Source organism: Haliotis rufescens, unplaced genomic scaffold, assembly GCF_023055435.1.
Source record: "Haliotis rufescens isolate VD_foot unplaced genomic scaffold, xgHalRufe1.0.p SCAF_114, whole genome shotgun sequence".
NCBI classification, from domain to species: Eukaryota; Metazoa; Mollusca; class Gastropoda; order Lepetellida; family Haliotidae; genus Haliotis; species Haliotis rufescens.
The window spans coordinates 744,426-766,948 of record NW_025963796.1 but is presented as its reverse complement, the minus strand read 5'-3'; the positions used below and the strand labels follow the sequence as shown (position 1 = coordinate 766,948).

The window sequence follows — 22,523 nt, the reverse complement described above, 5'->3', positions numbered from 1 at the left end:
GAAGACAAAGAACCCAGTCTATTATGCTCGTTGCCTAATATACGGACGAAACCACAAAACTGTTTTATTTGTTCATTAAATAGATTTATATGTGACAAGGAGGACGATAACAAATGTGCCTATAATTAAACTTACGATATAATTATATAGTATACATATCTTTGTATCACGGCCTACTCATGACCACTGTAACTTGACAAATAGCTTTTCTTATATACATACGAGATTGTCCGTTATTTAAGGTCTCAAAGATGGTGGGTGTTGTCTGCTAAGATTGATAAAAATAACTGTCTCTTCCGTCGTCAAGTTATTTGAAAAGCACAAATGGTGGGCTTATGTTCTTTTGATACTCTATGTATAATTTTCATACGGGCGTATTTCTGGACCATATTTATTCACAGTTTGTGATGGAATGCTAACAAACGCAGACGTGATCCAGTGTGAACATTAATTTTGTCAGAGAGACGTCACATGACTATGGCAATCTAAGTAAATGTTTTAGTTTCCAGTGTTTAAGGCGCACTAATGAAATTCAAGGCGTCGTTGTCATTACCGTAATGTTGCATCTTGAAGATTTGGGGGTTGCTAGATTAAAATAGTACAACAGAAACCTCATATTTTCGATCATAACACTGTTGGTGTTTTTCTCCATATTTTTCTCAAAATATTCGGAAATTAAAGTTTACTGTACCACTTACTTTGACTATTGTGAAATGCATTTCTTTTCGTTTTGTAAGAGTGTGAATCAAAAGCTGGAAATATAACTCTCCTGTCTTATATTATATTATTAATTTTTATTATTATTTTATATTTTATACCACATGTATCCAGGTACTAGTATCTGCTCAAATACGTTTTTTTATTGTTCCCTGATCTGTTTGCATTCCAGTTTTATCATTCTCAGCTCCCTTGGGAGTGTGCAACCCAAGAAGCCTAGGGGCGCTAGAAGGTTTTTACATCCACCTCACATATTGGGTACCCATTCCCTGCTGGGTGAACAGGGGCACATTTGAACTAAGTCAGGGTGACACCACATGTTTTGACACTTGTGTTTCGGATGTATGTACTTATTCGTGTTTTCACCATCTTATCATCTACCATCGGACGAGTGGTTTTTTTTGTGTGCAGAAGGTGTTGTACACTAGGGGTAGTGACAACACTGTAAAGACCTGTTAACATTGTCGGTCCCAAGACTGAATAACAAGCCGGTCACTAGCGGGATACAATCTGAGCACCTGGTGCTTGCTAGCGTGGTGCTTTCGACCACTTGCCCACTCTGCCCCCATACCTCTTCAGTTAAACAAATTACATTTATATAATCGCTGCTATTGCTATTGCTATTGTCTGCCTTTGGCCCGAAACCAGTATTCCCCACTTTCATTCAACCTATGATTTTAAATAACACTATTTTTTATGGATTTCATGACATGTTCAGGTTTAAATATGCATGTTTGAAAAAAGTGCTAAGTTGGTTTGTAAAACTGTATTTACACGGGAAAAGACAGACCAACTGTAAGCAAAATGTGCTTTACCTTGTTGTTGAATTTTTGTTTGTATGAACTGTCACCTACCCCCCGCGTTTCATGAGATATTTTTTAGCAATTAACTTATCTGATGTATTTAAATATTTCCAAACTAGAGGCAATTTTGCTCATCATTTTGGGATATTTTTTCTCCCATCTAATGAAAACAGGTAAGAGTTAAACAAGTTGCAATTATGTGTGCACACAAACAGGGTGTTGGCGATAATTTTGTCCTCTGCGATAACTAGCAAGTAAGTGTAACTTATAGAGTATTGTCCTGTAAACAAATTGTGTTCTTGAGGACCAGCGATACATATGAGACGTGTATTAATAAGCTCATGGTTTCCTTCAGTTGATATTCTCGATCCTTTGTGTTTTAGAGGTTCAGGTTCTGTGGGGATCTAGACTGCCCAGACTGGGTTCTGGCAGAAATCAGCATTCTGTCTAAAATGGTGAGTTATCTTTTTTTGTTTCTTATTCCATATTGAGTCTAAAAATACATTCCGAACAGTTTTGAGGAAGTCAGTATACAGAAGGAAGGGATGCTCGAGAGGATTATGGCTGGAAGATGAAAAGCAAGCCCTGCCTTTTACAATTCTCCCATGATGCTCCTTGAAAAGACAAAATGCAAAAGCAATAATATTTTATCAAGAGCTTTTTTGGTGACCCTCCCCTGATTCCGTCTGACCCACCCACCCTATAATAAATGACCGCTCCCTCAGCATATGCCTCATTTCATATGGGGGTAAGGTGGCCCAGTCGTCCAAGGCGCTGTGCAGAGATGCGTCCCTTTGGCATGCCAGAAACCTATGATTGTGGGTTCGAATCCTGGTTTGCCCCGATTATGTTTCTTGGTTTGTCAGCACCATACCCATGCTCATGAGTTTCACCGAAGTGGTAAACGTCTGAGACCTGCATCACTTTGGGCTTTCCTCCTACATTAAGCTGGTACGTCGCAATATATCTGGAATACTAGTTAAAGCGGCGTTAAACCCAACTCATTCACACTCTCATTTCATATTGAACTGTACATATTGATTAATAGGCAGATTGACATGCAGGTGTTCAGTATTTCACTCCTGTGTTACAACATACTGATGATTGGTTTTCAGACATCGGTGAAAATGAAACTTCTATGTGTCCAAGTTATCAAGGACATTCTGGGAGCAGGGTTAGATGTAAGTATCGTCCATTCTTGTCAGCAGGAGTGCAGTCATTACGTGTATGGACTTTGAACTTACCGTATTCGACATAATAAGCGCCTATGGCGCTCTCAAAATTAGAAATAGGGGGCTCTTATTAGAATATTATTTGGGTGAAAAACAACAGAGTTCAAAGAGCGTAAATTTCGTGGTTTATGCGGAAATGTTTATATAAGACAGATATATTTTCCAGAATTTAATTGCCCAACATTAAGTGCATATAGCAAACATATTATGCACGAATAAACAGTCTTGTGTACATTTATCAATTGGAAGGGGTGCTAATTGGGATTGTTCATTAGCCAGTATATTAGCAAATATCGCCGTGGGCGCTTATTAGAGCGGGGCGCTCATTACGTCGAATACGGTATTCATTATTTACAGGATGATGTGATCAGGGTTTTACCTGGACTTACGAAAGTCAGGGTCCATGAGACACCCAATAATTACTTTTGAGGTTGGTTGGTTTGTTGTTTAAGCCGCACTCAGCAATATTTCAGCTATATGACGGCAGTCTGTAAATAATCGAGTCTGAACCGGACAATCCAGTGATTGATTACATGAGCATCGATCCACGCAATTGGGATTGATGACATGCATCAACCAAGTCAGCGAGCCTGACCACCTGATCCCGTTAGTCGCCTCTTACAACAAGCATAATCGCCTTTTACGGCAAGCATGGGTTGCTGAAGACCTATTCTACCCTGGATCTTCAAGGGTCTACTTTTGAGGGTCCTTACAGGCAATATAAGGTCATGTAAAGTAATGAAATGGTGTAGTGTACTGTACGTGTTGATAATTACTTTAGAACCTGGAATGAATCAGTGATGATATGGACAGTGGTCATGATTGATGGATGAAATGACAGACACCCATAACTGCTGTTGATGTGCAGTAGCAGAGATACGTCCCTTGGGCACGCTAGAAACCTATGATTGTGGGTTCGAATCCCGGTTCGCCCCGATTATGTTTCTAGGTTTGTTAGCACCATACCCGTGCTCGTGGGTTTCACCGAAGTGGTAAACGTCTGAGACCTGCAACACTTCGGGCTTTCCTCCCACATTAAGCTGACACGCCGCGATATAACTGGAATGCCGGTTTAAGCGGCGTTCAACCCAACTCACTCACTCGCTGATATGCAGTAGGTACAATGAGTATTAATGTGTGTCCCTCAGGTTGCACAATATTTTTTTTCCTGCGTTCATTCTCTTCATTTGTGCGTACTGGACTCACATTTGTCTGTTGCATAAAACCCTGTGTGATAGCGCTGTAAAATTGTTACATTGAAATAACTTCATTGTTATCTGCACTGACTGTAGATGCTGAACTAGGGAGAGGCTAAGTATGTCCCCAGCCACCTATGCTTGTCATATGAGGCGACTGAAATTTGGGTGGTCAGGTGACCTGGTTGATTTGTCATCGTAACCTAACACTAGGGCATGTTGAACCTTGTAGAGATCACTGTTTCTCTGGTACAGACTCCATTTATTACAGGCTTTGTCATGTATATTATTATTACTTAAAAGAAGTTAAGAAATTGGCACTAGTCCTGTAGTCCTTGCCAAACTGCCCAGTAGTTAAGGTGTCATGAGTCCTAGTAGAAATCTGCCATTTTTAAGGGTTTTGCTATATGTTATCATTAGGATGAGTGGACTGAACATGTTGGTTTCTATCACCTGTTAATCTGTCATCTGACAGATTAACTATTGTAATATGAAAGATTCGGGTGGTCAAACTTTTGTTTGAGTAGTATAGCTAGAAATGCATTAAATTCCAAAAAGTAAAAATAAAAATATTTCCTATCCAGAGGTTACATTAGAAAGAGTCTGGTTTTGAGGGAGGCTGGTTTATAGAGATGTTGGACGAGAAAGAGGCTGGTTTAAAGAGAGGCTGGAATACAGAGCGGCCACTGTATACTTATTGCTGTGTGGATATAGGCACTTGTTACGACACTGTTTGTTTCCATTGCAGTATGACAAAGTCTACAAGCTGACATCAGATGCTAAATTTGGTGAGTTTTTCTTTCAAACCCAATCTCCCTTCGTTCCCACGTTGCTAGATACAGAAATCTCCATACAAATTATCATATTCAGTGGGATAGCCCATGGTCTAAGGCGCCTCAATTTGATGTTCAAGTTTGCATTCTGTTTAGTTGTGCCACGTTCCAATGGCATGAATAATATTTTCTGTTGGTCACTGCCATACTCATGCTCATAGCTTTTACCAAAGTGGTAAGCATCTGTAAAGTTTTATTCTGACCATATTTTTTTGTGGCCTTTGCGTTATCCCATGACAGAGTTATCTCCCTTTGTCTTTCACACAATATCACTTCAAGTTTCATTGATGTTTGAGGTATGTATATAAATGTTAAGAGATTGTGATGTCATGGTGTGACTGGGGACTGGTAGTTTTGGGTAACGGTTGAGAGGGGTATGGTGTGTAACGAAAACTGAACCAACTGTGTCTCGTTTGCTTTGTTTTGCTTCCACGTGGAGCTGACATGCTGGGATTTACAAAAAAAATAATACTGTTACCATATTCGACGTAATAAGTGCCCCTGGCGATATTTGCTAATATATTGGCTAGTGAACTATCCCAATTAGCACCCCTTCCGATTGATCAATGTAAAAAAGATTTATTTATTCGCGCATAATACGCACTCGTGTGTTATATGCACCCTTAATTATGGGCAATTAAATTCTGGAAAAATATATCTGTCGTATATAAACGTTTCAGGCCGTCAGCATAAACCACAAAATTTATCTTTCAATTCTGTTTTTTTTTCACCAAAATAATATTTTAATAAGAGCCACCTATTTCTAATTTTGAGAGCGCCCTGGGTGCTTATTACGTCAAATACGGTAAAAGGAATGTAAGACCCCAAATTAATTGTTGTTTTCATCCTCACAATCAAATTATTTCTTCTCCAGTTTCTTGGTATGTGTTTTCAGGGATATTTTCATTTTTTTTTTTAAAATGCAGTAGGCTTACAGATGTACTTGAAATATTGATAATTAAAGTGATGGACCCTCCAAATATATTCACATAAAATAGAATAAATAATAAGAGAAAAAACAACCTGTAGAACAATAGAATACAACATTGTCATGGATTCCTGTGGACTCTTCAGTGAATGTTGGTGAATTCTTTTGCTGATTATTAACAGGACTGTTGGGCTTTTCCTTGTTTAAAACAAAATTAGCTTTTGAGTGAAGACATTAAGGCATGGACAGGAGGACTTTATGTGCATACTACCATGGCGAGAATTGAAGTGGTTAACTTGGTTAACACTATAGGAAGTGTAGTGCATATAACGTGTGCCCACTCTCATTTTCATGACTATCTGACACCATTTTTATACCCCCATTTACCAAGTAAATCGGGGGTATATAGCGTTCCGTCTGTCCGTCCGTCCTTCCTTACGTCCAAGCTTTTGTACGGCCCATAACTTTTTAACCATGCACCCTAGCTTCACCAAACTTGCTACACACATTTACCGCAATGAGTACTTGTGCCTTTTGCTAGTTTGAAGATTCTGAACTTTTTAATTTTTGCTGTTTCCATGGAAACATTAAGAAACTTAAACTTTTAGGGTGGGTGTTTTTTACGGCCTATATCTTTTTAACTATGCACCCTAGCTTCACCAAACTTTCTGCACACATTAACCGCAATGAGTACTTGTGCCTTTTGCTAGTTTGAAGATTCTGAATTTTTTAATTTTTGCCGTTTCCATGGACACATTAAGAAACATCAAGAATGTATGATGTGCTAAGCATTGATTAACCCACACTAGATTGAAATATATTTGCAAAAACATGTGTTCATTTCAAACATAATGCATCCTCATGGGGTTACAAAGGAAAGGGCAGTTCCTCTGACTTAAAGCAACAGGTATATTTCATTAATTAACAAACTATTTACTATTTGTTGTTGACCAGCGAGGAAAACGGGGGTATGTGAGCTTTGCTCACTTCTTTCTTGTTTGCACTCCATAAAATCATCTTGACTGTTCTTGTTTTCCAGAGATGGGTGATGTGAAAGCAAGCATCGCGGCTCTGACATTTATCTTGACGAGTGCGGCCAAATACAGCGTGGATGGAGACACCTTGTCGAACGAGCTCCAACAGCTCGGTCTTCCTAAAGGTAACTCTCTGACTGTAGCAAACTTAACAATCTTCCATTGGAGCTCCCGGTGTCTAGCCGGGAGAGCCACATTTCAGAAATGGCTATTGCCGGTAGAGCCACATTTTCAGCTGAGTGCATTTCACCTACTCTAGCGGGTAATTAATTAATCCGATTACCGATACCTTTATGAGTGTCCCACATATAAAGGTGTTCTTTAGAGATACCTTTAAATGAGTGTCCAGTTCCTACACCGTGTTAGTGACGACATCCTCATCTTCACTACAGACAAGAACATTGAACATTTGTGTGCTGCAGACATTGTATTTTGTGATGGTACATTTTATGCCTGTCCCAAGTTGTTTGATCAGATTTATTGTTTACATGCTGAGGTGTTTGGCCATATGTTTCCATTAGTTTACTGTTTGTTGTCCAATCGAAAAAAAGAGTGTTATGTCAACATGTTTCAGTACCTATGCGATTTTGCTAGTAGAGGAGGTCTAGAGTTTGCCCCACTTACAATTCAGTTGGACTTTGAACGTGCAGCTCACAATGTCGTGACTGTAAATTTTTGATGAATGTGTTAAAAAATGAGAAAACAAGACTTGTTTTGTTATATACGGTAACCTGTTAGAATCACAAAGCATGTTTTGACAGCATAGCCGCGAGAGCCACATTATACAATCACGCAACCATAAACATTGCCGCGAGAGCCACATCAATTTGGGCTATCTATTTTCGAAATGTGGCTTTGCCGGCCTGTAACCGAGCTCCCTGATGCTGACCCCAAGTGGAGTCGGGTTAGAATTGATTCCCAGCAACCCATGCTGGTCATAAAACTGCCCAAATGGATCGGGTGGTCAGACTCAGTGACTTGGTTGATGCATTTCATCTTACCCCGATGTGTAGATCGATGCTCATGATGTTAATCACTGGGTTGTCTGATCCAGATGTGTGATTATTATATACAGGTCGCGACCATATAGCTGGAGTCTTGCTGATTGTGGCTTTTGCCTTGTTGGATATTGTTGGCGTCAAACAACAAACAAAAGTGAAACCTAAATCGGAAGCTTGATTTTGTTTTGTTTATATTTAGCAATCAACAATCTTCAACAAAGGATGCTTGTCATAAGAGGAGAGTATGCTTGTCATAAGAGGCGACTAACAAGATTGTGTAGTCAGGCTCGTTGATTTGGTTCATGCATGTTATCGTATCCCAAGTGTGTAACTCAATACTTGTGTTTTTGATCACTGGATTGCCTGGGCCAGATTGATTATTTACAGGCCGTCACATGGCTGGAATATTGCTGAGTGGGACGTTGAACAACAAACAATGAGGTTCAACTGTCAAACATTGTTCAGGGCTTAAAACATCACGTTGTAGTCAAAACGGCCTCATGTCAGAATGGCCGTAAAACCCAAAAGTCAATATGGCCACAGGTAAAAAGTCAAATTGTCCATGATAATAAGAAATAATTATCCACTTAAGAACTGTTATGCAATGTATATAATACAATTGATGTGAAATAATTTGAGTTCTTCTTCTTGATATTTTGTGTGGCTGTTATGACTTTTTTGTTTTGCCTGTTATGATTTTGTGTGTGGCAGTTGTGACTTTTTTCTGTGGCTGTTTTGACTTAACCTTTTGAGGCCTTTCTGACATGTGGCTGTTTTGACTTAACCTTTTGAGACCTTTCTGACATGAGGCCATTTTGACTTAACCTTTTGAGGCCTTCCTGACATGAGGCTGTTTTGACTTAACCTTTTGAGGCCTTTCTGACATGTGGCCGTTTTGACTTAACCTTTTGAGGCCTTTCTGACATTAGGCCGTTTTGACTTAACCTTTTGAGGCCTTTCTGACATTAGACCGTTTTGACTTTACCTTTTGAGGCCTTTCTGACATTAGGCCGTTTTGACTTAACCTTTTGAGGCCTTTCTGACATGAGGCCGTTTTGACTTAACCTTTTGAGGCCTTTCTGACATGAGGCCGTTTTGACTTTACCTTTTGAGGCCTTTCTGACATTAGGCCGTTTTGACTTAACCTTTTGAGGCCTTTCTGACATGAGGCCGTTTTGACTTAACCTTTTGAGGCCTTTCTGACATGAGGCTGTTTTGACTTAACCTTTTGAGGCCTTTCTGACATGAGACCGTTTTGACTTAACCTTTTGAGGCCTTTCTGACATGAGGCTGTTTTGACTTAACCTTTTGAGGCCTTTCTGACATGAGGCTGTTTTGACTGTTGTCATGTGTTGTATGGTACACAGAACATGCCGGCTCTCTCACCAAGTCCTACAGCGACAGTCTAGACAAGTTACAGATGCGGCTGCAGGAACAGTCTCTCCGCTGTAAGTAGAGCTCACTACCAATCTCATTGAAATCAGATCTTTTACTCTGAGACGACCCGAGCCCATTCCAGGTAAGAGTATAGGTCCCCAGCAACCTGTGATTGTCGTAAGAAGGACTCAATGGATCGGGTGGTCGGTCCCGGTGTCTTGGTTGTTGACATGTTATTGGACCCCATTGGCATATCAATGCTCATGATATCAATCACTGTAATGTCTGGTCCATACTTGATTATTTACCAACTGTCATATAGCTTGAATCAGAGCTGCAGATAAGCTGCATATTTGTGTAAAATATCCCCCCCAAATATTCAAAACCCAAATACTTAAAATTAACTTGCATACAGAAACGCATGCATTAAATGAATAAGTCAAATGTTTAAAAACAGTAAGTGTAAATACCAAATGAAGCTTTTTCAGCATGCAGACAATGGAGCTAATTTACGAGACACAATAACGAACTTATTTACATTTAAAGTCAAGCCTATATTTAGAACCGTTATATACTCTGCTGCAGGGTATGCTACGCAATAGCAGTTCCCCCATTTTGATGATCGCAGATGCGTCACTGTCTGGAGCTTGAAATGAACTCCTGTTAACAACCACCCATGTTGAGGGGAAACGGCAGGTTCCATTCACTGGGGAGAAAATCGTGGCAGCAAACGACACAGAAAAATATGTTGTTTGCTTTGATGACAGTTATTGTAGCAAAACGTGAAGCCCAACAAATTGTGGCATTTATTTTGCATGGAGTTATTTCCATGCGTCCAATATCTGACTGGTTGGTAAATGCTATTTTGACAGAAGTTATTGACAGTGTACACGGAAGAAAAAACGACACACCGGTGTCAGTAAACGATTAATCACAGAATGGAAAACGAAGCTTATTTTTTAAAACAAGGGTGGAACATTTTTGATGAGCTTCAGTTTATGTCATATTTATGAAACGACATTGAAATTAACCAATGTGTGGGCTTACGATGGAACCAGCAACCAGTATTTTTGTTGTTGTTGACATTTTTTATTCCTTTCAAAGGGTTGTACATCAGGTTCCAAGGTTGTACAGTAGGTTTAATCAATTGTAGTGAACATACGTTACCGATAGTCAGATATAAGCATTTATGATAGTATTGCTATTTGAGGCGTTTCTGATCTTTAGCATTATTGTACAGGGCATGATTATTATTTTAATTTGTGTAGGATTTTTCCCCATTTTCGTTCAAATTGTAATAGACCATTGTTCAGCAACCAGTAATATTTGTCACCCAGTGAAAAATGTAATAACCCAATTAAAATAGAAACTTTCAAGAAAAAACTCAGTTGCTCAAAAAGTTATCTGGAGCTGTTGAATATTGCTGCGTTAAATGTTAAACATTTAACATTAAGCGAAACAAAAACGTTTGGTGTGATACATCACCTCTCTGTCTGAAGCCTTTCCATAGGAGGTCACTTCAGGTGAACTTTCTAATCATCCAATCAGTGTCAAGGCTTCTAAATTAACATTCAAACCAGCATCCTTATTTCTATATCTCGGAAAAAATGTTAACCTTCAAGTTCCCAATGTAAATAGTAAGGGCTGGATCATTATTTGTTGTGACTACTGTATTCACTCGATTATTTGGGGCGGTCGGGTAGCCTAGCGGTTAAAGCGTTCGCTCATCCCACCGTAGACCCGGGTTCGATTCCCGACATGGGTACAATGTGTGAAGCCCTTTGCTGGTGTCCCCCGCCGTGATATTGCTGGAATATTGCTAAAAGCGGCGTAAAACAATACTCACTCACTCACTCACTCGATTATTTCTGAGCGCTATAGAAGTTGGTATTGTATGTTTTGTATGTTTTGTGTTTCAGTGTCCTCCCTGGAGAATGTCAAGTGGAGGGTGGACTACATCCTCAGTTCCAGTGAACTGAAGGTTAGTGACAGCATCACCCTCTTGCTTCTCTCAACCTTGTCCCCAGTACCCCTTGCTTGTCCCCAGTACCCCTTGCATGTCCCCAGTACCCCTTGCTTGTCTCCAGTACCCCTTGCATGTCCCCAGTACCCCTTGCATGACCCCAGTACCCCTTGCATGTCCCCAGTACCCCTTGCATGTCCCCAGTACCCCATGCTTGTCCCCAGTACCCCTTGCATGTCCCCAGTACCCCTTGCATGACCCCAGTACCCCTTGCATGTCCCCAGTACCCCTTGCTTGTCCCCAATACCCCTTGCTTGTCTCCAGTACCCCTTGCATGTCCCCAGTACCCCTTGCTTGTCCCCAGTTCCCCTTGCTTCTCTCAACCTTGTCCCCAGTACCCCTTGCATGTCCCCAGTACCCCTTGCATGACCCCAGTACCCCTTGCATGTCCCCAGTACCCCTTGCATGTCCCCAGTACCCCTTGCATGTCCCAAGTACCCCTTGCATGTCCCCAGTACCCCTTGCATGACCCCAGTACCCCTTGCATGTCCCCAGTACCCCTTGCATGACCCCAGTACCCCTTGCATGTTCCCAGTACCCCTTGCATGTCCCCAGTACCCCTTGCATGTCCCCAGTACCCCTTGCATGACCCCAGTACCCCTTGCATGTCCCCAGTACCCCTTGCATGACCCCAGTACCCCTTGCATGTCCCCAGTACCCCTTGCATGTCCCCAGTACCCCTTGCATGACCCCAGTACCCCTTGCATGTCCCCAGTACCCCTTGCATGACCCCAGTACCCCTTGCATGTCCCCAGTACCCCTTGCATGTCCCCAGTACCCCTTGCATGTCCCCAGTACCCCTTGCTTGCCCCCAGTACCCCTTGCATGTCCCCAGTACCCCTTGCATGTCCCCAGTACCCCTTGCTTGTCTCCAGTACCCCTTGCTTGTGCCCAGTACCCCTTGCTTCTCTCAACCTTGTCCCCAGTACCCCTTGCATGTCCCCAGTACCCCTTGCATGTCCCCAGTACCCCTTGCTTGTCCCCAGTACCCCTTGCTTCTCTCAACCTTGTCCCCAGTACCCCTTGCATGTCCCCAGTACCCCTTGCATGTCCCCAGTACCCCTTGCATGACCCCAGTACCCCTTGCATGTCCCCAGTACCCCTTGCATGTCCCCAGTACCCCTTACATGTCCCCAGTACCCCTTGCTTGTCGCCCAGTACCCCTTGCATGACCCCAGTACCCCTTGCATGTCCCCAGTACCCCTTGCTTGCCCCCAGTACCCCTTGCATGTCCCCAGTACCCCTTGCATGTCCCCAGTACCCCTTGCTTGTCTCCAGTACCCCTTGCTTGTGCCCAGTACCCCTTGCTTCTCTCAACCTTGTCCCCAGTACCCCTTGCATGTCCCCAGTACCCCTTGCATGTCCCCAGTACCCCTTGCTTGTCCCCAGTACCCCTTGCTTCTCTCAACCTTGTCCCCAGTACCCCTTGCATGTCCCCAGTACCCCTTGCATGTCCCCAGTACCCCTTGCATGACCCCAGTACCCCTTGCATGTCCCCAGTACCCCTTGCATGACCCCAGTACCCCTTGCATGTCCCCAGTACCCCTTGCATGACCCCAGTACCCCTTGCATGTCCCCAGTACCCCATGCTTGCCCCCAGTACCCCTTGCATGTCCCCAGTACCCCTTGCTTGTCTCCAGTACCCCTTGCTTGTGCCCAGTACCCCTTGCTTCTCTCAACCTTGTCCCCAGTACCCCTTGCATGTCCCCAGTACCCCTTGCATGTCCCCAGTACCCCTTGCTTGTCGCCCAGTACCCCTTGCATGACCCCAGTACCCCTTGCTTGTCCCCAGTACCCCTTGCTTGTCCCCATTACCCTTGCTTGGCCCCAGTACCCCTTGCTTGTCCCCAATACCCCTTGCTTGTCACCTGATTATGACTTTTGATGGAGAGAATAGATCTATAGTAGTTTGCATAATTCTCAAAAATCAATCTTTGTCATCAAATGTTTTTATCAGTTTAAGGTTATACCATACATGATGATGAGATGTCTTGCCAATTTCAGTATTATTGTGGTGGTTTTTAATTGATGTATACAGATAAATAAATGGTCAAATTCATTACATAATCCTTTAAGACATTGTCAGACAACTACCAAATTTGGTAAGCACTTCAGGACATTTTGGATGACAATCAGTCAATGTCCCAGAAATGAATTGATCTGAAACCTAGTACATCTATTGCCATGTGATGGTTTAAAATGGATTCATATGTTTTACCTTACCTGGTGTTGCGTCATGTAAGTATAAAAACATTGCATTGAATCAGAAATCCTCATTTTCATCAGGATATCAACGAGCCAAGTGTGCAGATAAGGCTTGAAATGAAGAGCCCAGACACACAGTCAACAGAACCCGTGGCCTTCACTGTATCTGCAGACAAGTTCAGAGTACTCCTTAATGGTAGGTGATATTGTGGGTAATACGATGGGGAACCAGAGCCCTGTCCACCTAACCTGTGGCCTTCACTGTATCTGCAGACAAGTTCAGAGTACTCCTTAATGGTAGGTGATATTGTGGGTAATACGATGGGGAACCAGAGCCCTGTCCACCTAACCTGTGGCCTTCACTGTATCTGCAGACAAGTTCAGAGTGTCCCTTAATGGTAGGTGATATTGTGGGTAATACGATGGGGAACCAGTGGCCTTCACTGTATCTGCAGACAAGTTCAGAGTGTCCCTTAATGGTAGGTGATATTGTGGGTAATACGATGGGGAACCAGAGCCCTGTCCACCTAACCTGTGGCCTTCACTGTATCTGCAGACAAGTTCAGAGTGTCCCTTAATGGTAGGTGATATTGTGGGTAATACGATGGGGAACCAGTGGCCTTCACTGTATCTGCAGACAAGTTCAGAGTACTCCTTAATGGTAGGTGATATTGTGGGTAATACGATGGGGAACCTGTGGCCTTCACTGTATCTGCAGACAAGTTCAGAGTGTCCCTTAATGGTAGGTGATATTGTGGGTAATACGATGGGGAACCCGTGGCCTTCACTGTATCTGCAGACAAGTTCAGAGTGTCCCTTAATGGTAGGTGATATTGTGGGTAATACGATGGGGAACCCGTGGCCTTCACTGTATCTGCAGACAAGTTCAGAGTACTCCTTAATGGTAGGTGATATTGTGGGTAATACGATGGGGAACCTGTGGCCTTCACTGTATCTGCAGACAAGTTCAGAGTGTCCCTTAATGGTAGGTGATATTGTGGGTAATACGATGGGGAACCAGTGGCCTTCACTGTATCTGCAGACAAGTTCAGAGTGTCCCTTAATGGTAGGTGATATTGTGGGTAATACGATGGGGAACCAGTGGCCTTCACTGTATCTGCAGACAAGTTCAGAGTACTCCTTAATGGTAGGTGATATTGTGGGTAATACGATGGGGAACCTGTGGCCTTCACTGTATCTGCAGACAAGTTCAGAGTGTCCCTTAATGGTAGGTGATATTGTGGGTAATACGATGGGGAACCAGTGGCCTTCACTGTATCTGCAGACAAGTTCAGAGTGTCCCTTAATGGTAGGTGATATTGTGGGTAATACGATGGGGAACCAGTGGCCTTCACTGTATCTGCAGACAAGTTCAGAGTGTCCCTTAATGGTAGGTGATATTGTGGGTAATACGATGGGGAACCTGTGGCCTTCACTGTATCTGCAGACAAGTTCAGAGTGTCCCTTAATGGTAGGTGATATTGTGGGTAATACGATGGGGAACCAGTGGCCTTCACTGTATCTGCAGACAAGTTCAGAGTGTCCCTTAATGGTAGGTGATATTGTGGGTAATACGATGGGGAACCAGTGGCCTTCACTGTATCTGCAGACAAGTTCAGAGTGTCCCTTAATGGTAGGTGATATTGTGGGTAATACGATGGGGAACCAGTGGCCTTCACTGTATCTGCAGACAAGTTCAGAGTACTCCTTAATGGTAGGTGATATTGTGGGTAATACGATGGGGAACCTGTGGCCTTCACTGTATCTGCAGACAAGTTCAGAGTGTCCCTTAATGGTAGGTGATATTGTGGGTAATACGATGGGGAACCAGTGGCCTTCACTGTATCTGCAGACAAGTTCAGAGTGTCCCTTAATGGTAGGTGATATTGTGGGTAATACGATGGGGAACCAGTGGCCTTCACTGTATCTGCAGACAAGTTCAGAGTGTCCCTTAATGGTAGGTGATATTGTGGGTAATACGATGGGGAACCAGTGGCCTTCACTGTATCTGCAGACAAGTTCAGAGTGTCCCTTAATGGTAGGTGATATTGTGGGTAATACGATGGGGAACCAGTGGCCTTCACTGTATCTGCAGACAAGTTCAGAGTGTCCCTTAATGGTAGGTGATATTGTGGGTAATACGATGGGGAACCAGAGCCCTGTCCACCTAACCTGTGGCCTTCACTGTATCTGCAGACAAGTTCAGAGTACTCCTTAATGGTAGGTGATATTGTGGGTAATACGATGGGGAACCAGAGCCCTGTCCACCTAACCTGTGGCCTTCACTGTATCTGCAGACAAGTTCAGAGTACTCCTTAATGGTAGGTGATATTGTGGGTAATACGATGGGGAACCAGTGGCCTTCACTGTAACTGTTGGACATACAAAAGGTGTCTGGCTGTTTTGTCAACTGCATCTTGCAGAATACGGGAAACTTCTTCAGAGGTCACTCTTTGTTACCAGAATCTGCATTTCGCTGTGGAGAGTTGCGTCCCTTGGGCATGCCAGAAACCTATGATTGTGGGTTCGAATCCCGGTTTGCCCCGATTATGTTTCTAGGTCTATCATCACCATACCCGTACTTGTGGGTTTCACTGAAGTGGGTTTTCTTTGGGCTTTCCTCCCACATTAAGCTGACACTAGAATACTGTTAAAAGTGGCGTTAAACCCGACTCTCTCACTCTAAAATAATAATACTAGAAACATGTACATGTATGAAATACAATTGCCTGGAGAGCAATTTGAAGGCACAGGCTGTACATGCTCCAAACAAAGCTGAATTTATCTACTAAATGAACAGAGTCTGTGTTGAGGAAGAGGGTTAGAAATTGCTCATATTACTAATCACATTGTACCAAGCCAATTGCCAGGCAGATTGTCTCCCTTTGGTGAGAGAAATGTCAAACATGGCAGGTGTGTTCTGAATGTTTTCATTTGCTTTGTAAGATTTGTTTTCATCTGTGTTTTTCAGAATTGAAGCATGCTGATTCCATGATGGATACCCTGGCATCATAGCATCTTCCTCCCACTGAACTTCTTCCGACTCTATTGGAACTCGGGCAGTTTTGACATAATATAGGAACTGCTGTTACAGTCGTGTCATTTGAAACATGTGCTTAAAAGTCTGTAAGCCATTGTAATTGATGTCAGAGCAGAAACTAAAGGTCTTTTAAGGAAAATTGTTGACCAAAGAGCAATCCCATTGAGGATTCACTTAGGGCTAGGACAATCTAAATTTACTTCCTGGTACACATCCCCCTATTACCCGACCCTACCCGGGTACCTGCTGTAGGTCTCAAGAGATATGTACAAAATGTCCGAGAGGCAATAGTTTGACCAGAGCAAATAGGCATAAAACTATCTGGTCATGCATATCTAAAGTTGACTGAAGCTTTATCTTTATACAAAAATATATAAGTCAGAAGGAATGTGTGAATAGTCCGAAAGAAATGTGAACATTCATGACCTGTCATGTGTTCACAGAGGCTGAGATAATTTTTGTCTTTAAACAATATATCAAGTTACTAACAATGGGTCTGGGTAGTCCTGTAGGTACCAAGTCCTACTCTGTACCCCTCGACCCAAGTAACTGGGTTTCCCGTCCCAGCCCTAGATTCATTAATAACGCCTCCCTTCAGGGGACACCAGGGTCCACTTGCACAAAGCTATCTTAGCGCTAAGATGATCGTAACTCCCATACTTTAACATAGGCTTACGATAGTCTTAGCGCTAAGATGATCGTAACTCCCATACTTTAACATAGGCTTACAATAGTCTTAGCGCTAAGATCGCTTTGTGCATGTGGGCCCAGGTCACATTCCCAGTACTCCATGCTTGTTTGTTAGAGACAACTTTAAAGGAAAGGGTTGTTATACAGTAAGTGATCTGGCTGACTGTATATCAATATTAGTCTGCTTGATCAAATATTTGTTAATCTGGAAACGCTATATGATGTTTCACTGATCAAATAAACGTCATTTGATATATAGGTTTACATTCCATGAAACTGTATTGAGATGTATGTAAATAAATGTCTTTTGAATAAGTGGTTATTTGTTATTAAGTGGCTGGTTTATGTACGTCACAAACCCTTGAAGATCCTGGTTAGATTTGATTGGCCGCAACCCATGCTTGTACCACCGTGAGGGTCTGGGTTAGAATTCATCTTCAGCAACCCATGCTTGTATCCCCATTAAGATCTGAGTTCGAAAAAGTCTTCAGCAGCCCATGCTTGTACCACCGTGAGGGTCTGGGTTAGAATTCATCTTCAGCAACCCATGCTTGTATCCCCATTAAGATCTGAGTTCGAAAAAGTCTTCAGCAGCCCATGCTTGTACCCCTGTGAAGATCCGGGGTAGAATAGATCTTCAGCTACCCATGCTTGCACCCCTGTGAAGATCCGGGATAGAATAGATCTTCAGCAACCAATGCTTGTACCCCAGTGAAGATCTGGGTTAGAAAAAGTCTTCAGCAGCCCATGCTTGTACCCCAGTGAAGATCTGGGTTAGAATTGGTCTTCAGCAACCCATGCTTGTACCACCGTGAGGGTCTGGGTTAGAATTGGTCTTCAGCAACCCATGCTTGTAGCCCAGTGAAGATCGGGGTTAGAAAAAGTCTTCAGCAGCCCATGCTTGTACCACCGTGAGGGTCTGGGTTAGAATTCATCTTCAGCAACCCATGCTTATATCCCCCTTAAGATCTGAGTTCGAAAAAGTCTTCAGCAACCCATGCTTGTACCCCTGTGAAGATCCGGGGTAGAATAGATCTTCAGCTACCCATGCTTGCACCCCTGTGAAGATCCGGGGTAGAATAGGTCTTCAGCAACCCATGCTTGTACCCCTGTGAAGATCCGGGGTAGAATAGATCTTCAGCTACCCATGCTTGCACCCCTGTGAAGATCCGGGGTAGAATAGGTCTTCAGCAAACCATGCTTGAACCCCTGTGAAGATCCGGGGTAGAATAGGTCTTCAGCAAACCATGCTTATACCCCTGTGAAGATCCAGGGTAAAATAGGTCTTCAGCAACCCATCCTTGTACCCCATGAAGATCCGGGGTTGAATAGGTCTCCAGCAAACCATGCTTGTACCCCTGTGAAGATCCGGGGTAGAATAGATCTTCATCAACCCATGCTTGTACCCCTGTGAAGATCCGGGGTAGAGTAGGTCTTCAGCAACCCAGGCTTGTTGTAAGAGGCGATGGGGTGGTCAGGGCATGCTGACCCCGTTGATTAATGTCATCGTATCCAATTTGCCTACATCGATGCTCAGGACGTCATACAGCTGGCATATGGCTTAGTATGGGGTTAGACTGCAAACAAACACGCCAAAACTTTACAATATCACTTACGCTTGACAAACCTCTCAATCCAGCACCAAGACTTTAATTGCATTTCATGGTCAATACTTGTTCGTGTTCAGAGGAAATATTCGTTTTGAAGAAAACGGAGTATTATTCAATTTATACATTCATGGAATTCAGGTTTAGAACTGCTCCCCAGCAACCTATGCTGTCTGTAAGAGGTGAAGGGAAGGTGTAGTCAGGCTCTGTGACTTGATCAACATAATCACTGGACTGTCTGGTCCAGACTGATCAGCCGCTCTCATATAACAGCATTGGACAACACATGCACGCACGCACGCACGCACGCACGCACTGGCACACATGCACCCACGCACGCACACACCCACGCACACATGTATCTGTGATGTATGGTCGGAAGTGGTATCTGCAGTCTCAGACGCCCATCATTCCCTATGGCCTCATTTGAGCTGAGGGAACGGCCGACAATTACCCTTGGGACAGTGGTACCAGTCAGTACGCTGTAGCAAGTTGCGCCACATGGACATATTTCAGCTGATCATGAGTTGGATCCCTAAATTCGACTCTAGTATGCCCTTAGTCTTGTCAGCACAATGTCTGTGCTGGTGGGTTTCACCAAAGTGGTAAATGTCCAAGACTCTTACCATATTCGACGTAATAAGCGCCCCGCTCTAATAAGCGCCCATGGCGATATTTGCTAATATATTGGCTACTGAACTATCCCAATAAGCATCCCTTCCGATTGATCAATGTACACAATACTTATTTATTCGTGTAAAATACGCACTCGTGTGTTATATGCACCCTTATATATGAGCAATTAAATTCTGGAAAAATGTATCTCCTATATATAAACATTTCAGGCTGTCAGCATAAACCACAAAATTTATCTTTCAACCCTGGTTTATTTTCATCAAAATAATATTCTAATAAGAGTCCTCTATTTCTAATTTTGAGAGCGCCCTGGGCGCTTATTACGTCGAATACGGTAAGTCTTCCCTTCCACTTGAAGCTGACACACTGTGATACAACACAAGGCTCAGGCAGACATGTCACTAGTTCAAATTGTCACCTACGTGTTCCTGACACCTATAGTCGTTGGTTCGAATCCCGGTTCGACTCGGGTTTTCACCAAAGTGGTAAATGTCCAAGACACTTAAGACATTTAGTCTTCCCTTCCACATGAAGCTGACACACTGCGATACAACACAAGGCTCAGGCAGACACGTGTTCCTGACACCAAGGGTCGTGGGTTTGAATCCCGGTTTTCACCAAAGTGGTAATGTCTAAGACCTGCATCACTTCAGGCTTCCCTGTCACAGCAAGCTGACACACTGTGATATAACTAAATACACTGTTGAAACTCACAACCGGACTGCATGGATCAACCAGTGAAGATCCGGGTCAGAACATGTCTTCAGCAACCCATGCTTGCCGTAAAAGGCGAGTATGCTTGTTGTAAGAGGCAACTTAGGAGATCGGGTGGTCAGCTCGCAGACTTGGTTGATGCATGTCATCATATCCCAATTGCGCGGATCGATGCTCATGATGTTAATCACTGCATTGTCTGGTCAAATTTGATCATTTACAGACTGCCGCATAAAGCTGGATTATTGCCGAGTGCGGTGTTAAACAACAAACAAACAGAAAGCATGGATCATTGCGGATTGCGACGTAAAACAATATTTCACCATTCAGTAGAAAGTTTGGCACGGCAGAACAGACAAATAAAGATTAGAGGCAGTTATCTACAATATCTTTATTTATACATTTGCAAATAGAACGTACTAATATGTACAATAGCAGTCATTATATGGAAGACGTCAGTATGTTAGAAGTGAGTAAGATAGGCTATCTCGACCAGCACAGTGTAAAAGGATACTGTCGCTGAAGGGGTCATTATCGGTACAGGTACTACAGATGTGTACCCCAGGTACCTTCCCGTATACAGAAATGGACCCTTGCCAAAATCAGTTCATATTATAATCTGGTTCGCCTGATGACGACTGCATGCTGGATAGTGCTGTGCATTTTGGAATATTTGAGTAACGTATGGTGTTTATTTGTTTTTCATTTAGCACACTGAAATGCATGTCGTACAACAGTATGACAGTTCTGATCCATTATGAAAGGAAATTCTGAGAGAAATATATTCAAAGTGTCCTGCCATGTTGAATTTTCCCGATGTTTGGCATCCAGGACTTGTCGTATACAGAAGCGTTCAAGGAACCGGTTGAACGCATTGGTATCGGCGGAATGGTATCATCCAGGGTACCTTTTCGTTTTCTGATTTGTCCAGGGAACAAAGATGTAGTACCTGTGCCGACAACGACCCATTCGGCGATACTGTTGTGAACTTGGTGTAAATATTGATTGTTGAGAGTGTTTTTAACGGGTTCCATATATCTTATATCTGCCAGGTTCACAGGAACTCGTTATTGGTCAGTAAATAAAAATATTTATAATACCTCCATGTCAGAATGATCGGATTCGTCCACATGATCTTGATGAAATACTGTGTAACCCGCCCTGGAGGGTAATAAATTTCTCAGCAGGGGAATAAATCTCTTATACCCCGCCACGAGCAATACAGGCTGCATGTGGAATTCTCAGAGGCAGAACAAATCCCTTATACCCCGCTTCAAAGCAAAAAGCCGCACGCTTCAATCAATTGATGTCACTTGACATAGCACAAGTTAACCTCAGCTTATTCGAACAGCTGTTTTCAATCAATTTTGAATTTGTGTTAATTTCTTTTTACAGTGTCACATTTAAGATAAATTTGCTGTAGCAGGATCACTTCGGGTACATGGGGTTTTATGCATCCTGCGGTAGGGATGTATAACCCCATGTACCCCAAAGATCCGGCTACAACTTATAATACCCCCTTTTTATAAGAAGAGAATAGGGGGTACATATTTTTATTTACTGACAAATAACGAGTTCCTGTGGTCAAGTGACAGTAAGTTATTTTCAAAAGCTTCTTTTATACGCCAGAACCTGGTGGAACCTGAATCGCAGTCAAGTGTTTAGTCATGACACTTCTACGATCAGCCCAAGGGTGACGTAGTCAGCGGGATAACCCGACTGGTTTTCAATGCTAAGGGTTGAGAGATGAATTGTATAGTTTCGGGGTTGAAGGCCTTTTTTCAGCTTTCTGTTATATGTTATGTGGCAATCATTAAAGTTATAAATATTATAATTCTAGGGACTGCATGTTGGAGGAAGAGTGTACAGTCGATAAGCCCAGTCTGGTTAATGCTGCCATATAAGGCGGAATCTGGTTATGAGGACACTGTCATGTGTTAAGTATGAATATTCATATGTTTGAGGTTATTGGTGAGGGACATAACCAGAGGACGCGCATTCAAGGAGTGAGTGAGTGAGTTGGGTTTAACGCCGCTTTTAACAGTATTCCAGTTATATCCCGGCGTGTCAGCTTAATGTGGGAGGTCTCAGACGTTTACCACTTTGGTGAAACCCACGAGCACTGGTATGGTGCTGACAAACCTAGAAACATAATCGGGATTCGAACCCACAATCATAGGTTTGTGGCGTGCCCAAGGGACCCAACTCTGCACAGCGAATCATGGAGCCTTAGACAACTGGGCCACCCGTGCCCCCAGCATTCAAGGAAGGTAGCAAGAACTTAGATCTGATTTTAAAGAGATTGGTTTTCAGCTGTTTGTCAGTGTGGGACCGGTCATTTATTATAGGGGTGGGTGGGTCAGAGGCATTCATAGGAGGATCACCAAAATGTATGACAGTCTCTCGGGGAGGGTCATAAAAAATAATACACATATTTGGGGAGGGTCATGAGTGAGTGAGTGAGTTGGGTTTAACGCCGCTTTTAAC

The 22,523-nt window shown here is 43.0% G+C and overlaps 1 protein-coding gene across 4 annotated transcripts; it reads left to right on the top strand.

Moving 5' to 3' along the window:
- Window positions 1-211: 211 nt before the first annotated feature.
- On the top strand, window positions 212-17,394 carry LOC124131290 (COMM domain-containing protein 4-like). 4 transcript variants are annotated; one of them, XR_007220042.1, is made up of 9 exons: window positions 212-327; window positions 1,904-1,975; window positions 2,636-2,701; window positions 4,697-4,736; window positions 6,749-6,868; window positions 9,112-9,192; window positions 11,041-11,102; window positions 13,431-14,253; window positions 16,321-17,394. XR_007220042.1 is itself a non-coding variant. In XM_046494478.2 (9 exons), the coding sequence occupies exons 1-9, from the start codon at window positions 325-327 to the stop codon at window positions 16,362-16,364; spliced, it is 603 nt and encodes a 200-aa protein (XP_046350434.1). In that variant the 5' UTR covers window positions 212-324; the 3' UTR covers window positions 16,365-17,394. The 4 variants fall into 4 exon arrangements, 1 of the variants encoding a protein (XP_046350434.1); XR_006860632.2 differs by having other exon boundaries at window positions 13,431-15,670; XM_046494478.2 differs by having other exon boundaries at window positions 13,431-13,545.
- The last annotated feature ends 5,129 nt before the right edge of the window (window positions 17,395-22,523 follow it).